The sequence below is a fragment of the Polypterus senegalus genome, chromosome 10 (assembly GCF_016835505.1).
Source record: "Polypterus senegalus isolate Bchr_013 chromosome 10, ASM1683550v1, whole genome shotgun sequence".
NCBI classification, from domain to species: domain Eukaryota; kingdom Metazoa; phylum Chordata; class Cladistia; order Polypteriformes; family Polypteridae; genus Polypterus; species Polypterus senegalus.
The window spans coordinates 132,797,503-132,816,485 of NC_053163.1; the positions used below are offsets into that span (position 1 = coordinate 132,797,503).

The window sequence follows — 18,983 nt, forward strand, 5'->3', positions numbered from 1 at the left end:
GAGGAAACCTGAAAAGCTCAATGTGCTGCATAACTAGCTATCAAGGTACTGTATATCATGTGTGGGGGTTTTCTTGTACCATTGTGTCAGGAGGTGTCTGACAAAAAAAAAAACATTGAAACAATATCAAAGGATTTGTAAGTAATTCTTATGAACTCAACAAAGTTCTGTATTTTAATACATTTATGTTGGTTATGGTGCCGAATAGTGACAGGCAAATAAGAATTTTACTATAACTGTGAACGTGACAATACTTTGACTGTCATCACTACATTTCCACATAGTAGGCCAATCAACAGTCACTGATTAACCAATTAGTACGACCTTGATATGTGGGATATGAGAGAGATCAAGTAAACACCATACTGTCAGTGACCAAGCCTGGGATTTGAACCCAAGACTCTGACTTTGGGTGGTATTCCTGTCTTAACTTGTGCTTCTTTGAAACAGTGTCCACATTGTTCTACATACCTGCTTTTGTCGAATATCACTTTTATCCTACGTCTGTGGCTAAGTGCACTAAGACATCTGACATTCTTCTGAGTTAATAAAGTTAATAAAGCTATTGTAATAATCATAACCTGCATATCTTTTTCCATATGAAAAACTGTAAATCTAATTTTGTCCACCATTGGATAGATAGATAGATAGATAGATAGATAGATAGATAGATAGATAGATAGATAGATAGATAGATAGATAGATAGATAGTTTATTGATCCCAAGGGAATTTCAGGTACCAGTAGCCAATAATTCATTATACCAAGTTAAATATAAACTTTTACTACACAAATAAAAAATACTGTAGAAAATAATGCAATCCCAGTATACTGGATGGTACATACAATTATGCCAGTGCAGTGAGAATTGTGCGAATAATACTACTGCCAAAGTGACAGGTGGCATATAATATCAAAGTGACAGATACTAAAGTGACTTAATGTCAAAGTAAAATAAAATAAAGCGACATGGCTTATGCTGATAGACATGTTGTATCTGAGCCCTATCTCCTGGGTAGAGGGATTCATTTATTTATTTGTTCACTAGAGTGGTACCTCTTAAAGTCTTCTGTTGCAAATCCTTGCTCCTCCTCTCTATCTTCTGGATTGTGGAGTCTTTTGCTCTTTCTACTCATCCAACTTTCCTTTCCTCACTCTGCTCACCTGACAGCCCTATGCCCAGGAGGGTCTCGTGACTCTTAAGCCCCATTTAGGAACTACTTCTGGGGAGGCCCAGTCATACCTTTCATGGTCAGGAAAGGCTTAAAGAAATGATGTTGCTAGAGCTCCCCTAAAGGCCTCATGGTTTCCCTGCACTTCTGAATTATCTCTGTCTTAAAGGGCCAAGTCTCTCCCAGGTTAGGGTTAGGGTTAGGCAGTGGTGAGCATAAAGTCAGCTAACAGGTGTCCCAAATGCTTTACTATTTTTCATAGTTCCCTCCCTCGATCCAAATCCATACCCCTGAAGTACAGTAATTAGCATTATATGACAGATAGCACCACTTGTTGTGTTAGTCTAGTATAACTGGTAATGTGGCTTGTGCCAGAGTGCAGTACGTATGACTAGGGCAGCATACAGCTTGAACTCTTGTCTTGCAGTGTATTCATTTGCCTGCTGTTGGAGTTTCTATTTGGTCCTCCATGACAGCATACAGCAGTGTAGTGTGTAGGAGGACCCAGCTGTATTCTATTAAAGACAGGAGCTGGGCTATAACACACCATTTGTTCTATTATTAAGTAAATTGAGTCTTTACAGCATGTTGTTTGTGAAAAGAGGAGTGTGAGAAGGGGTGTGTGTGCTCCTGAGGTGTGTTATTTCAATGATTTCATGTGTGGGGGCACTAATGTTGATCTAATGGGCCTGCCATTAGTCCAACACCCTGTGATAATTCACTTGTCCTGTGGAGTCTAATCATATTGGCAAGGCATGCAGCTAGCTTGTAGTGCAAAGTCAAGTCCTAAGAGTCGAAGATTCAACTAAATTCCCAAAGCCTCATGTCAGCATGTCAAGACCAGCCTCAAGGCAGCTACGACTGGGCTTCAGTTCCCAAGCTTTAAGAAGCTGGAATTACAAAGACCTTGAGCCTGAGTCCCACAGCAATATGGCCTCACATTGACATCCAGAGGCAGTAACAGCACCGAGATGAGTCCCATAGCGGTTGGAAATAATTAAGTCCAGATGGAGGAGAGTGAGGAGGTCTATGTCTTAGAAAAACAGAGCAAAGGAACAAACCACAGGACTCCAGGGGTTTCCATCTGCGTTGAGAAAGATTACACGTCATCATCTCAATGCCTCTTCTGTTGCTGCACATTTAGGATTACCTGCCACCAATAGCCCCTGTCCCACAGTGCTCCCTGGTGGGTGTGTCCTGTAAGTGGATCTTTTAGAAGTCAGCAAAATCAATATTTCAACACTGCTCAGTTTAGGATTTCTCTGTTTGTGACGCTTGATGCCTGGCATGAAAGGTTTATTATGCTGCTTGTAACCTGGTGCTTCTGAGGTCATCACTGGTGGGCCTCGGCCACCAAGATGCATAGGCTTTCACTTTATAAACATTATAGAATTAAAAGAGTATAAATTAGAATTAGAGTGCTAAACAGTTATCAAGTAATGCTACAATAATTGCCGTATGATTACTGTATAATGACTCCATAATTAGTTTATACTTTTCCAACAATTATCCGGTAATCTGTGCCCTGTGGCTGAGAGTGCCGCACATTACATTTCCCACCAAATAGTGCATATTTTTGCATATTTTCAAATTTCCTGAGCCTGCCCCAGAGCTGACGCATTGCTGGAGCTCGTTTGCAGACCCCCTGCCTCACTCTGCACCTCTTTGTTAGACAGATGCCCTCATGAGCTTTCACATCAGCGCCAGGCAAGGAGAAAGCTTGTGCCTTCTAGGCTGATGCCCCTGAAGGTATGGAGGCAGACATTCAGAGAGGTTGGTTCAGGTTTCTTAAGTCTTAGTCTGGCTTCATCTATTATTTAAAAAGGCATTTGGAATTAAATGAAAAACAACAAGTCACTGCTGCAGAGGTGACTCGGGTAGAGCTGCCTTCACGTCTAGCATACTGCTTCTCAGGCTCTCCACGTGCTCCTCCACTAGCTCACTCGAGATGCACGTGCCATGCTGTCATTGATGTGGACTCTGTGAACAGGTGCTGATGAGTCAGAAGGAACTATGAGAGGCAACATCTAACTGGAGGTCTAACACGCCTGAGGACCCCCTGTCCACAGGTGTGGTGTGCACAGCTTGGCTAGAGGGAGTAGAACAAGAGTTGAAATTCCCAGTGTCTCCTTTACTTTTACTCCCACCCAGTGTGCTACTGAGTCACCTCACTTCCCAGTTTAAATCTGCAGCTTAATCACTAATTCCCTTTGCATCCCTAAACTGACCCCACCTCTCCAGTCTAATTAGTAACCTTTGGGGTCTCTGCAGATCAGTCAGTAATTTTCTAACCCATTTAGTCCTGAACAGCATTGAAGGGGGTGCCAAAGCCTATCCCTGCTAGCACTGGACACAAGACAGGAACAAACACCGGACACAGTGCCAGTCCATCGCAGGAAGAACACACTCATACACACTCACACCCCAACCACACACTGTGGCCTTTTTAGTGTCACCAATCCACCTAACCCACATGTCTTTGGACTGTGGGAGGAAACCAGAGCACCCGGAGGAAAGCCACTCATGCTGGTCTCATAACTGCAAAGCAGCAGTGCTAGCACTGTGCCAACATGCTGCTCTTCTCCACAGGTCACCTCAGAGTTATTTTAACCACAAATTTTCAGTGTATCCAAAAGTTACCTCATGTCACTAAAGTTTAGTATGTCCCTGAATCTCTTCACTTTACCCAGTTTAACCATTACTAGTGTCCCCAAGTCACCGCATTCACTAATGTGTGGTGTGTCCTCAAATCACTTCACCTCCTCAGTTTAAACATTACCACCCAGTGTGTTTGTCCCCAAGTCACCTCCTCCATTAATGTCCACTGTGTTCCCAGATCTCTTCCCAGCCTAATTTAGCTGCAAATGTCCCGTGTTTCCCCAAATAACTTCACACCAACTCTTACCCGCTCAACCCATTCTTTCCTTTTGCCTCCTCCCCTCTCACTTTCAGCCACTTTGTCTTAATGTCTCTTCATCCTTTGTTTCAGATTAAAGATGGCCACTCATGGATGTTGGATGCGATTGCTGTTAGTCCTGGCACCAGTTCTTGTTGCCGGTAAGTTTTATTTTCTTTACAAGCCAATGTTAACTGGCCAACCAATGTGGTGCACTGGTACCCTTGGTGTAGCCCAGCTTTCTTGCTTTATCTGTTGTGGCCACTGGGTGGCGCTAAAGTCACCAGAATATGAGCTCTTTCACTAGATTTTCCATCTCATTTGCTGTGTAAGGTTTGTTTTTATTAAAACAAGCTCAGTATGATAACAGGCTAATTATTGTACTCAGTCAATGCTTTGTCTTGGCTATTAAAGCACTTTATACAAGCTATGAAACTGTTACGACTCAGACATCGCTAAAGAATTATTTTGGATGTAGTATGATTTTTTAATTCTCTTTTTACATTTTTGGGAGTTTTGAAGTGCAAAGATCATTTCTAGATATGTGTTTTGTTTATATAATATATGATTTATTTTATAACTGTAATGCACTTTCTTTACCCACTGTTTTGGTCAACTTGCTCTCAAGATTCACTCCTGGTTGCTGGGCGTGGGGTACGAACATGACAGAAACTGTTAGAGTGTTAGGCAAACCCTGCATAATTGAAGAAATGCAAAAAGCAAAGAAAATGTGTGTAAAATACAAAAAGTCTTTTCAGGTGTGAATCTCAAGAAGTGGATTGCCCAAGATGTCAGGTCTTCCGGTCATATGGCAGGCAGGCAGGAAGAGGTGGGTCCATGTAGATGGACACTGGAAGTGACATTGGTGGAGGAGAGCTGTCAATCTTTTGGTCTGCAGGCACACAGTGCCACCCCCTGGATTGGTAGATTATTACCATCACTTAAGCCCTTAGACTGTCTCCCATGCATATGTGCGTGACAGGGGCAATGTCACCAACACACCGCCTTGTAAACCAGGGTTATGAAGTATGCTTCATCCGAGACTGAACTATTCCTAGAGAGATTTTGTACATGTGTCTTGGTACTTAGAACTGCTGCATACCATTTCTGTTTTAACTTTGATTTCTGAAATTGATTCTTTTGTTGTCTGTCAGTCTATGACTTATTTTCCTTACTTTTTGACATGCAATCCATCTTGTAATCCTTACTTGCCATCTTTTATTAACAAGGAAGTGTGTGGTTATAAAAGCAGCTGGGTCTGACCCAGCAGAACTCTTAGGCCTTCGGTCTGGCATTAATCATTGAATGTTTCTATTTTTTCCCTGCTGCCTTTTTCACAATGGTAGTAAAGAAAGCCCAGTGTAGTCCACAAATTACTGTATATTCATTCTGATGAAGAATATGCCACAATAAGTGAAAAAAAAATCTATTTCCACAGTTTAAAAGATAAGTAAACTTGGAACAATTTCCTTTGTCTTTGGTTTCCTTTTCTGTTTATTGATTTTGAATATTCCTGAAGCTTTATTGTTTTTTCAATGAACAAGACCATATTTGTTTTTTGGATTAATTCTTCATCTGTCTGTCCGAGATTACGGATTGAAACCTTGAGTAGTTTTAGTCTTGAATTCAAAGTGTTAGGGATTCTGGTTAATGACTCATGTCCCCACTTCCACATACAGTTCATATTCTTAGGGTTTTAATTCCAGTGACAGTCTTGTAGTTTTGGTAACAACTCCTGACAATTCTTGATTTGATTTTGATTATGGTTTTGCCTTCTCGATTATGTTTTGATACCAATATTGGAGTATTCTAGAAGAAAAAAAATTTCATTCCTTCTCAAAAATGCACACATCTTCTGGGTTCCTCACAATCTGCTGTGCCTGCAAATAGTTTCAATTAAAAGAACAGGCAGAGTGAGCCTGTGCTGCGACCCAGCTAACCCGAATTCATGATTTGCATAACACAGAGTCCCTCTTTTATAACATTTCTGGATCGTGTGACTGGAAGTGTCAACCTAACCTTTGGTTATTATTATACAGAACAAAGTTGCCTCCTGTCATCTTCTTGTTCCTATTCAAGGAGCGACAGTCTATTGATGTTTATTTTCCCTCTGCTCAAACATCAGTGCTCACTGAAGTGAACTATAACACCATGAAATAGGGCACTTCAGGTAGGAATGTTGTGAGCAACTGGAAATACTCACCCTCAAAGACATACATGCATTGGACTTTAAGGTCTCAGAAGGAAATAAGCTAAAGAATGGGTAGCATTGTTGTGAACAGGAGTTTCACACATGGCAAAATGGGGTGTGAGGCGGCCCCTAAAATGAACCATGAGGCAGGCCAGGACCTTCATTGGCCTGCTTTATTGTAATCCCATGCTACTATTTTTTGGGTTCAACATCCTCAGGGCTCAGCATTGTGACTGGCTTTAAAAGTTCAAATATGCAACAAAAGTCCCAAAATAAATCAAAACGTCTTACAAGGTAGAGAAAGCCATACAAAAGTCTGGCTTGAAAAGACAATCCAAAAAGTAATCTTTAAAATTGGGGGCTTTATTAACAAAAAAAGAGAAACACAATGAAAAAGTTACAAAAAGATCAAAAGGCACTGCCCCAAAAGGCAATCTGAGGCAAAGTAGTCCAATCCAAAATGTGAAAGCAAAACCCAAACCCAAATAACTCCCAAAAAACAGAGAATCCAAAGAAAAAGCAGTACTTGCCAAACAACTCCTTACAAACTCAATGATCCACTGCTGGCTTCTTCCCTCTTCCCTGATTATAAAGGCACAGGGAGGGCCCAGCAGGTGTGATGTCAGGGAAGCCCTGCCTCTTAGAGTTCCACCCACAAGTACAAGGAATAGACAAACTTTTAAAGAGCACATAAATATTAAATAATAAAGAAACATCACAGATACTACATAAAAAAATATGAAAAATAAATAACAAAAGCAACAACAAAACAGATGATAAAATCTCTGATTGTAAACACAACAGGTATAATAGACAGAGGTCTGAGTCAGGACGTCAGAGCATGAAGGGGACCACACGTCCCCTGTTTTATCTTGGTAGAGTATTTGCAAACAGGGTGTAAAACATGGTTACCCCAAAATCCTGCCGACTACACCAATTGTTTTATCCTGGTAGAGTAATATATATTGCTCTACTTTCCCCTATTGTATTATTAATATGTAGCCTTAGAATGCCTAATCTCATAGACTTACCACTGTTTATAAGGTATTATTCTATATAACTTATCCGCACCTTCCCTTCTATATCTATAACCTCAGGCAATTAGATGTAGTAAAAAGACAAACAGGAGTTAAGTCACACATAAAATAATGTATTACTGATAATATTCATAAATAATAACAAAATGCAAAGTACATTTAAATATTGGCAACCATACAACCTGATCAAATGGTGATGTGTAATTCAGGTGGCACACAGACTTGTAGTTACTTAAAATGTTTCTAGTTAAAGCATCGTTGGTGCTCAGCTTTCAGCCACATGTTCAATATGGCTGCTGAGCTGTGCTCTTCATTGTGTTGTCTTCATCATCACAGGTTAGCAAGAGAGATGCTTCTTCATCATATGTTGGTTAGAGAGAGAGAATGTGGTTGAGCAATCAAAATTTATAGGTTTTCTGTCCAACCCCTACGGCCAATCCAGACAGCCATACCTCAGACGAATGGGTGAAATAAAACATCTTATCTCCTGCCCCAAAACCATATGTTAAACATCCTGGCTTCCTTGCAGGGGGTTCAAAGACTTTAGCAGAGAAATACTCATCAAACTGGTTTAAGACACATCCCCCCAAATCCTGTCATAAAATTACAAAGAGACAGTCTTAAAATTGGGGGGGTGGGGGATTGGGGGCAAACACGACCACCTCTCACCAAAGTACCACTAAATTACATTGGTTTGCCTAAATTATAAATAAAGACATACTAAACATTTATCAAGTTATATGCAAAATCCCAAATCACAACAGTCCTTATTCTGTCTGTAGGAGTACTGACATTCTTACCGGTTCACTCCACTACCATATTTAGAAAAACATCTGTCCTTTAGCACTTCCACAGGGAAGACTTCTCTAAAATATAGTAGCTTCTGCACATCGGCTCACTTTCAACCCTCAAAGTGGAACTCACCTTCTACCTGTCTCTGAAGAAATTGTAATGTTGGCATTGTGTCTAGAACATAATATATGTAGAAGGAGGATGATGATGCCAGAACAACAGAGAGTAACAGCAATTCTTCTACTTCACTGCAGCCACTGCAGGATGTCAAAAGAAGCTGAACATCAAACCATAAATAAGTACGCAAAAATGTGGGTGGAAAAACAAAGTCAAGTTGTGACTGTCTAACAAAGAATTCACAAATAATTTGTTTTAAATTTATCCAAAATCTTGCACTGTAACAGTACAGCAACACCTTCTCAAAAAGTGCCAGCAATCGTGTCTCACGTGCAGTGCTGCTGTCAAAATACGTGACTAGCAATAGGTGACAATATACACAATCTCAGCCTCAGTCTCAAAATGATGCTGTGATGACATTAACATTGAAACCATTAAAATAATAACAGAGGGAATTATTAATTTTATATATGAAATAATCAGTACAAATTGTTCCTCAAGACACCATACTAAGGTTCATAACAGGGAGCAGCTGTAGTCAATATGGTACTTCAAGTGCACTGGCGTAGCAGGCACTCCCTGAGAGGGGGAAGGCCTCCAGACCCAAAGGGTCTCTTCATCAGACCTTCACAAAGCCAGCCACAAAAAAAAAATATTTAATTCCAAGAAAAAAAGAATATATTTTGTACATTTTTAGGCTAAATGAAACTGTAAAAAACTGGTGTGTCGCTTCACATGACATTACAGACAACAGATGGGCGAATGCAAAAAAATCTGCTTACGTTAGCTAGTAGACAACAAAGAGCTCCATCCTGATAATAAAAAGAAAATAGCGAAGCGCTACCCAAATCATGCAATTGGCCAAACTACCAAAGACAACATCTGTGCTAAAAGCATCAGTGGAAGGAGGAACTTGTGAAATGCTGCCCATGTCATAAACAGAGCAGATTATTATACATTATTGCAGCAAGTGTGACAGAAAAGGCTTCTTCTGCTTGTCCTCCTTATTCTCGTCTTCCCACTGCAGATGACCATGAGATTATTTATAATAATGTGCCGAACAGCCTAATAGTCCAGACCAAGTAGAAATCAGGATATGAAGAATTTGAATGAAAATACATAAATAATAACATTGAGGTCTGTTATATGTTAACAGTGCAGCTGTTCTCTAAACTGCACAACTCGGGTATAATTTAGACTCTAAACGCTTGTTTGAAAAGTGTGTGACTTCAGCTGAGAGGTAAATGAGTTTGAAATACGGGAGATGGTAGTGGAAAAAAAAGTCTGAAATATAGAAAATATTGACAACTGGATTTTTAGAAAAGTATGATTAGCAAAAAAACATCATGAAGTGAAAGCTTTTCAAAAAGTATTTATACTGCTGTCGATTGTTTTGCATCCAGCGCTGATTGTTTGTTTCTTGATTCTCTTCCTTCCATCACAAATTCACATACGTCCTATACTGGAAAGTCAATGTGAAGTAGAGCAGCAACCACCATCTTTTAGTTTGATTCTGTCTATTTTATTCATTTTGTGCATGTGTGGCACAATCAGGATAGACAGATTTGGATCAGTCCCAAAATGCATGTGAGCAGTCAAAAAAAAACAAAAACGGAAACGAGGCAAAAATCAGCAGAGAGTCATTTCCAGCTACAACACGAATGTAGCATTAAAGGATAAGTTCAGTATATTCAGTAATCAAGTCAAAGTTATTTCTTCATTAACATGCTATACGTGCATTAGTCGCATGAAAGTGCTTTATATAAATTAGTAAACATCACACCCACACTAGCGCTTTACGTTGTAGTCTATTGGGCACAAAGGAAAGGCTTTAAAACTTACCAAATATGTCCATTTTACAAGCCAAGACAGTTGTCGAATATTGATCCACATCTTTCAATTACACACACATTATAAAATAGTTTATAAATGTCATTTTTCAGCAACAAAAATGTCAATATTATGAAGTTCTGCATTTTTAAAGAAAACCCAAAGTGCACGATAGCTCAGCACTTAAGTCTTTCTGTACAACAACCTTTTACGCTTCCAGTGCGTGGTTTCCTTTCAAAAGACCAAATCACAGTAAACCTTTTTTGCCATGCAGTTGGTTTTGTTTTCATTTACTTCCTTATTTATGTGAATAGAAAATATATCCTTACCTCAAGAAAAATAGCACTAGGAATATACAATAAAATGATTATTTTCAGATCTCTTTTGATGAGACAAAGAAGCATGAGCAGCACAGAAAGCATATTTAAATATTTATCAAAACTTTTGCCGCTTTTTAAGCTTTTGTTTTCTAGTGGAGTTCTGTGCCCTACATTTTAATGTGTCAAGTTGGGGAAGAAAAATTTGTAGAAAATGCTTAACTTTAGAATAGAATTTTGCATGGTAAATGCATATATACCATGTTTGTGAAGAAATAACTTTGACTTGAAAATGACAGAGCATTTACATTTAAAGTACTGCACCTCTTCAGACAAGAGTATTTTTATGTCAACAACAGCATCCGAAAAAACTTAAAATGTGTGAAAATCCTAAATATGGTGTCACATTTGGGAGACAACTTCAGGACCACTTTATGCTGAGGCTTGGCACTATCACCTAATACGTCAACTCTCATTCTACTTGCAGATCTTGCGATCAGCCGAGGGCTGCTAAGTGACATAATTTCCAGTTCCCATGCACTTAAAACCACCTCACACACACATCCGCCATTATGGAGTCAATGTAGCTTAGGATAGCTCTGAAAAAATGTTATCATGTGTTTCACTAAATTATGTTGTTTTATTTTTTAATTATACAGGAATTACCACAGGTTGCCTCAAACCTTTATGATCTTTATTGCCCTTCATTACAATAGAAAAGTTAAATTGGTGTTCTACTCTAAATGCTTCTTCAAGTAGGTAACCCCACTTCCATTATTACAGGGGGTGCAAGAATTCTGCCATTATGTCACTGTGACTTCTACTGTAAATAAATCAACAATAACCTTGTCATGCCCAATATCCGTCTTCTGCACTGAAACTCTGGGGCTGATCCCATCAAATTGCAATGATGTTCTGAAGCTTACTTGTCAGAACTTGAATCTGATCCCCACATTGTCCAAATTTCCTAGCAAGTTGTCATAACATAGTGCCATTTGTTGTTATACCATTTGGAGTCTGAGATTGCTGCATTTAGGTCTTGATTATTACCCCTTCAGAAGTTGATCAGCTCTAAAATGTCTTTACTTTACTTTACTTTACTTAGTACCTCTGCCTTGCCCTCTTCTGTACAAGTAGTAGATTCCATATCTTGCATTGGGGAGCAATATCCAAGCTTCTAAAAAATGATATACCTCAAACCCATTTGCTCATCCAAAGAGACCTCATAAAGGCCTGCTTGGTCATCCCAGGCTGCCTGTGTTAATGCATCTCACACTTTTGACATTCCTTATTATTCATATACGTTTATTTACTTTATGCATGCTGACTCCTATTGGGCACCACATCCCACCTTGAGTGCTTCTGACTTTAATTCTGTCCAATTCTGTCATGTTTTCATTGCCAGGGAATAATGATAAGATCAGGGAAGCTCAGGCTGAAAAACGTCTCCCACAACAGCGGTTCATCCGGCATGAATATTTAGCGCACATCTGCGGAGGTCACAGAAGGACTCGAGCAGGGATGCATCACTTTCCCTGTGATAATCGTCGCTAATTGTCCCTGCTGGGCGGAAGCAGTGGCCACACATTTGAATAATGAATGAGCCTCAGCACCACTGAAGCCAATACTGCTGAGATGAAGGTCGTGGTCTGGGCTGCGAGCTTCCATTTGTCAAAGAATGAGAGTGTGTTTAGAACCAAGACGCTTAGTTTCCACACCAGGAGGCAGTAAAGACTACAGCGTGATGAGGCAGATTGAGCAGATTTTTAATTTAACAAAAAAGAAGTTTATAATGTGAAGGAATGGGAATGGGTGATAAGATGAAAACAGGTTAACAGCCTGAACACAAATTGATCCAATGTGAATTAAAAAGGTGGATTAATCTGCAGCATTGTCATCCAAATAAAATAATACTTCAAAGATGGGTAAGAAAAACAATATTGTATCTGACATCCAGCTGACATCCCGAAAATTCTACTAGATTCACATTCACCCTCCAACATCCCATCCCAGCAGCCAGCCTCAGGATGCAGACGCAATTTGTTTGCATTTTTATTGCTTTCTAGGCAAGACGTTTCACAGGCATTTTCTTCAATCTTCAGCTGAGCACCCAGATTCTGAGTGTATTGCTGCGAAGCCTGGCGCTCTGTCTCGGCAGCACGGCCTGCAAGCGTTATCATGTTTTATTGAGCGCCATACCAGTTAATAAGGTTCCGTGCTCATAGGAACGGAACGCGAATAAAACTGCTCTTCAGGACTCCAGTAGGCTCTGCTGGGTTTATTATGCACAGATAGATTTGCTTTCAAATCAGTCAGAGACTTATATTTAAAACTTCTTCCTGAGCTTTCACTGGTCCAATTGCAAAGACTTTGACGGAAGTGGTGGCTTGTAGGGTAGGCACTAATCCTCTTTGAGCTCATCGTCTTGCTGTTTCACCCTTTGAAGACTGATGCTGATAGATCTCAGGCCTTTTACCTATTGGAGGTTAAAACCTTCAAACCTCTTTTTCCTACTACAGACTGATCCTGCTAGATTTTGGAAAGGCACTATATAAATGAAATGTATTATTATTATTATTATTATTATTATTATTATTATTATTATTTTAGGGTATTTGTCTTTTACTAGTCTGACCCAGTCAAATTTCAGTCTTCTGCAGTCTGACACTCAATCTTCATACAGTCCTCTTAGATCTCATTAGCCTACTGTTTTACCGCCTAGTGGTCTCATTCTGTCTGATCTTATTCCCTCCGTTACTTATCAAATGAAATCTGCTTCCTGTCAGACATTGCAATCCTGCAGCTTTTCCCACGGTATTCTGATTCTGTCAGACATCAATAGTATGCTGTTTGTCCACAGTCAGATCCTGTGTCCTGCAGTTTCACTGTTCAAGGAGTTCATCCATCACTTTCTGTGGTCTCCTCTTTTTTGTTGTCACACAGTAGACAGGTAAGGCAAAGGAATTTTCAAAATCAGAGCACAGACTAAAGTATGAGAGGTCTACCCCATCAGGGTTTGTAATCTAATATACAGTAATCTCTGTTTTTTACATTTTTCTAAACATTTCACATTTTTGAATTGCAATTTCTTGTGTTTTATTGACAGAAGCTTAATCTTCAACAGCTTGCAGCTTTACCTTCTGAGGCTGATCCTGCTACATCTAAGCATTCTTTCAGATCAAGCTTTCTTGTGGCTACAGTGCCCTCCATAATGTCTGGGACAAAGATACATTTTTCCTTGATTTAACCCACTGCTCCACAGTTTAAAATTACAAATCAAACAATTCAGACATGAAGATTGTAGACTTTCATTTAAGGGCATTTGCATGCAATGGCTGCTTGACGTCTGTGATTGATTTATAGATATCAGCAGGTGCTGAGGATCTTCTCTGGTGATGCTCTGCCAAGCCACTAATGCAGCCATCTTCACCTCCTGCTTGTTGCAGTTTATCTCCTTAAGTTTTCTCTTCAGCATATGGAAGTCCTGCTCAATTGGATTTAAATGAGGCGACTGCCTTGGGGTTATTATCTTGTTGTAGGATGAAGGACCATCAAGTGAGTTTGGAGGCATTTACTGGAACTTGAGCAGATCGGATCTTACTATACACCTCAATGAAGATGAATGTGCCAGTAACTGTGGCAGCCATGCATGTCCAAGCCATAACCATGTTTAACAGATGAGGTGGTCTGCTTTGCATCTTTTTGTCTCCACTCCTTGCTCTCTATATCACTCTAATGCATTTTCATCTGTGTCTCATCTGTCCACATGGCCTTTCTCTAGAATTCTGCAGGGTCTCAGAAGTAATATTTCTCAAACTGTAATCTGGCAGTCCAGTAGTTTGGATTGTGGCCTCTGTATTTCTGTTCATGAAGTCTTCTGTTGATAGTCGTCTCAGACACATTCCCATCTGCCTCCTGAAGACTGTTTCTGGTCTGTCAGACAGGTGTCTGGGGCTTTTTCTTTGCCATGGTGAGGATTCTTCTGTCATCACAGTGGTGGTCTTCCTTGGCCTACCAGTCCCTTTATGATTACTGAGCTCACCAGTGTGTTCTTTCTTCTTTACATGTGCAAAGCATATTAAATGAAAGTCTGCAATGTGCACTGTAATTGAAGTCTGAATTGTTTGATTTGTAAGTTTAAACTGTGGAGCAGAGGGGTAAATCAAAGAAACATGTGTATTTGTCTCAGATATTATGGGGTGCACTGTATATTTCAGAAGTCAAATTCTGTTCAGTTTCAGTAGTTTCTTTATCTTCCAGGAGTCTAATCTGTCCAGCATACCTTATAACATTCATTGTATTTTCCAGCCTCATTCCCCCGTGTGATTTCGGTATCCTGCTGCCTAACAGTGCCATTTTCTGAGATTGCTTTGTTGTGGCAGGGTCCTAGGGTGACCCTATTTTCCCCTATATTATTATCCCCTTAATTACATGGACCTTTATAAAATGTCTCCATTCTCTTACTCCTAACACACTGTCAGGTACTGCAGTTCAGCATTTCCCCCTTGTCGCTTTCATTCTATAACCACAGGCTACTGAATAGAGTAAAAGATCAGGCAGGAGAAAGAGTTGCACTTTTAATTATGTATTACAGATATGTTTTATTATAGCTTGTGACATAGAAAGCAAATAGAATGTGGTGTTACAACCTGATAGTGCTAGTTATGGAGTTTCAGGCAGCATGTAAGCTTGAAGTTAATCTCAATTCTTTCTGGTCAGCATCTGCATAAGGCCAAGCAGCCTACCTGTCTCAATATGGCTGCCGAAAGGGAGTCGGTTTTCACAAGATGGAGAAATGAGACCAGTTCCTGTCACGCGTCATGATCCAATGAGGCGTCATTATGCAGAGTGACCCTCCGGATTCAGTGTCCGATCCTAATCAGCCTCAGAAAAGAATAAGCGACTCCGTGTTTCATACATGTCCATGTTTCAGCACGACTCAGTGCCATTCTATCCAGCCAGACTGCCCTCTCATCTCAGGCTAGCCTGCCATTTTATGACCTACCCTTGTCCGGGGCTGGGGGATTAGCTCACAGAATGTAATTGCACAGAGGTGTAACAAAGCCAAGCCTGTTACGAGTAGGTAGATGTACGGTCTTCTTACCAGCAGTAGCCTGTTTATATCCTGCTTCAGAATGTTGGCTAGAGGCTGCCGTTATGCAATAAATGATAAATGGACTGGCCTAAAAATTAGACATTTTTAGACAATCAAGCCAATTTTACATAAGAGAAAAGGAGCGCATGCTGACAACTAACAACTAATAATGAAATGCAATGGGAGCCCTGTAAGAGTTAAATAAATCAATCCACAATTATCCACATCAAAATCCACAAAAATAAGTTTCTTTTTCTAATAAAATAGGCATGTACTTTGTCAAATAAACAAACAAATGCCACAGAAAAGGTTTGGGGCAGCCACCCGTACACTTGGAATCAGGCTGCAAAGTAGGCAATTAGATGCAGGTTTATACAGATTTGAGTCCAAAACAGAACTGAGTGGATGGTCAGGCAGAGGAAGGGAGGTCAGCTGACTCGGAACCGGAAATGAGGTAATCAGGCCCAGGGACTGGATGTGATGTTATCGGGGCCCTGAACTAGAAGTGATGTCATTGGCCCCTGAACCGGAAGTGATGTCATCGGGGCCAGGCGGGAATTTCCTGTAACTGGTCTGCAGAGGAAAGAGAGAAAGAGTTAGTGCACTCTGCCACCCCCTGGTCTGGCATGGAATTACCCTCATTTGAGCCCTTTAGCTGCCTCCCGACTTCTATATATATCAACAGCATGATTATTAGAATTGTATATTTTTTTGTTAATAGATTGCCTTTTTCTACACTAAATAATTGCTTTGTGTTTTATTTTTCAATATTCTTATTTGTGTTAACATTCCTGCTTATTCTATATTGTAGATTAACTATTAGTAAGCGGCTATTTTTTTAACATCCTGTGAATCTGTGAGCTTGTTCCATTTTGCATACATTTACTGTGCTGTGAAAAAATATTTGCCCTCTTCCAGATTTCCCGTATTGTTGCTTGTTCAGTTGTTTCTCATCAACAACTAAATTCCATACCATACAAAAGACAACCTGAGTAAACACAATGCTCAGTTTTTAAATAATCATTTGATTTATTGCAAGGAAATAATTTCACCAACACCTGTATTACCAGTGTGAAAAAGTAATCACTCCATCAATCAATGAGCCAAATTTAAATTCAGTTAGACTAAAACACCGCACCAGGCTCAGTTGTTGCCAGTGCCATTGAAGGTAAACATCACTTCAACAGAACCTTTCCAGCAACAGTTAGCTAAAAGGTCTCAACAAGCAGCACATCATTCCTCATTTAGATGGCATTCTGAAAAACGTGAGAAAGAAAATTACTGAAATATTTCAGTCAGGAAAGGGTTATAAAGCAATTTCTAAAACCCTGGCATTCCAGAGAACTACCGTGAGATCCATCATCTCCAAAAGGGGAAAACGTGGAATAGTGGTAAATCTGCCCCAAAGTGGCCGGCCTAGCAAAGCACCTCCAAGAGTGCATGGAAAACTCATCTGGGAAGTCAAAAACGAACATCAAAAGAACTACAGACCTCTCTCGGCTCAGTTAACATCAGTGTTCATAATTCCACTATTAGAAAGACTGGGCAAAAACAGCATCCATGGAAGAGTTGCAAGGCAAAAACCACTGCTAAGCAAGAGGAACGTAAAGGGGCAACTAACATTTGTCCTCAAAAGTTTTTGGGATAATGTTCTGTGGACTGATGAATTAAAAGTGGAACATTTTCCAACACAGGGGTCTCGTTACATCTGTCGTATAACTAACACAGCTTTCCACAATAAGAACATCATGCGCACAGTCAAACATGGGGGTGGTAGTGTGATGGTGTGGAAATGTTTTGCTACTTCATGGCCTAGTGTGAGTTGCCGTCATTGAGTGAAGCACAAATTCAGCTCTCTAACAGAAAGAACTTAAGGAGACTGTCTGGTCATCAGCCTGTGATCTGAATGAAGCTCAAGCACAATTGGGTTATGCAGCAGAAATCCGAAACACAAGAGTGAGCCCACCTCTGAAGGGCTAAAAAACAAATTAATTGGCCTAGTCAAATTCCTGACCTGAACCCCATTGAGATGTTGTGGCGGGCACCTTCCATGGGCACTTCATAGTCAAAAACCCCCTAATGTGGCTGAACTGAAACAACTCTGTAGGGAAGGCTGGGAAGATCTGTCCCTAGTAGCGAAATGATATGCAGTACATTTGTTACATTTATCACTAGTGTTGCCATTTATTATTAGTTTTACTGTTATTATTTTAATAATAATTTATTTTTCAAATTTCATATTATTACTATTTACTTTTTAATGTGCCGGCATGGTTGCGCAGTGGTATCGCTGCTGCCTCGCAGTTAGGAGACCCAGGTTCGCTTCCCGTGTCCTCCCTGCATGGAGTTTGTATGTTCTCCCCATGTCTGCTTGGGTTTGCTCCCACAGTCTAAAGACATGCAGGTTAGGTGGATTGGCAATCGTAAATTGTCCCTAATGTGTACTTGGTGTGTGGGGGTGTGTGTGTGTGTCCTGCGGTGGGCTGGAGCTTTGTTCCTGCCTTGCGCCCTGTGTTGGCTGAGATTGGCTCCAGCAGACCCCCGTGACCCTGTGTTAGGATATAGCGGGTTGGAGAATGACTGACTGACTTTTTTAATGTTTTATTTATCTATTGCAGTATAGCACAGTTCTTTACCTGTCTTGCACTTGTCCTGTGTTCAGCTATATTTTGCACTGCAGAATGTTATTTTATCCCACTGTATGCTGCAATATGGTATATGGATGGTATGACAATAAAGCCAAAATGTCCCCACAAAAATTCCAAAGACTGATCCCCTGTAACTGGAAGGGTTTGATTACAGTTGTTACTGCTAAGTATTGAAGTTTGGGGGGCAATTACTTTTTCACATCAGTGACAGAGGTTTTGGTAAACCTTTTTTCTTCAATACATTAAATGATCATTTTAAGAACTGGGTGTTTTGTTTGCTCAGGTTGTTTTTTTGTGTTATGTTAAATAAATCAAATAATCAAAACTACAGGAAATCGAGAAGGGGGCAAATACTTTTTCACTGCGCTAACACTATATATTGAATGACAAGAAAATGTTTTTATAATAAATATGCCTAAATACCCAAACAGGAGATTAGAACTAAAACAATGGAATATTGTACTAATGAGGAGAATAAACCATGCATGTTGTCTGATAGAAACAAAATATAAATGAAATTAAATGTGGTTTATTTTTTATTACAGTGCACCTTTGAATGTTTTATTTAGCATTCATAATTAAATCTATAATTGAGTGCAATAACAATCTGATGCTAATGTGAATTCAACTTACAATGAACATTAATTGTGTAATGTAAATGATGCAGAATATCATTTCAGTAATTAATTTCATTTATTTCATTGGATTTGATCACCCATTTAAACTGGCGCTGAACAGGTTAGTTAATGACAGCCATGTCTGCTATTGTACAACCAGACAGCTGCATACTTTAAATTCAGCTGCACTACTAATGTTGGTGTGCCGGTCCTCCATTTAAAAAATGTTCTACAGGCAGGGCCATCTTAATGTATGGACACAATGGCCGGGG

The 18,983-nt window shown here is 39.9% G+C and overlaps 1 protein-coding gene across 1 annotated transcript in view; it reads left to right on the forward strand.

The window, feature by feature from the left end:
* Positions 1 to 18,983, forward strand: part of ncanb (neurocan b) — a 135,175-nt gene that overhangs the window by 40,964 nt on the left and 75,228 nt on the right. The window contains exon 2 of the mRNA XM_039767704.1: positions 4,161 to 4,228. Within this exon, the coding sequence (XP_039623638.1) occupies positions 4,161 to 4,228 (68 nt within the window). The remainder of the gene's footprint in view (positions 1 to 4,160; positions 4,229 to 18,983) is intronic.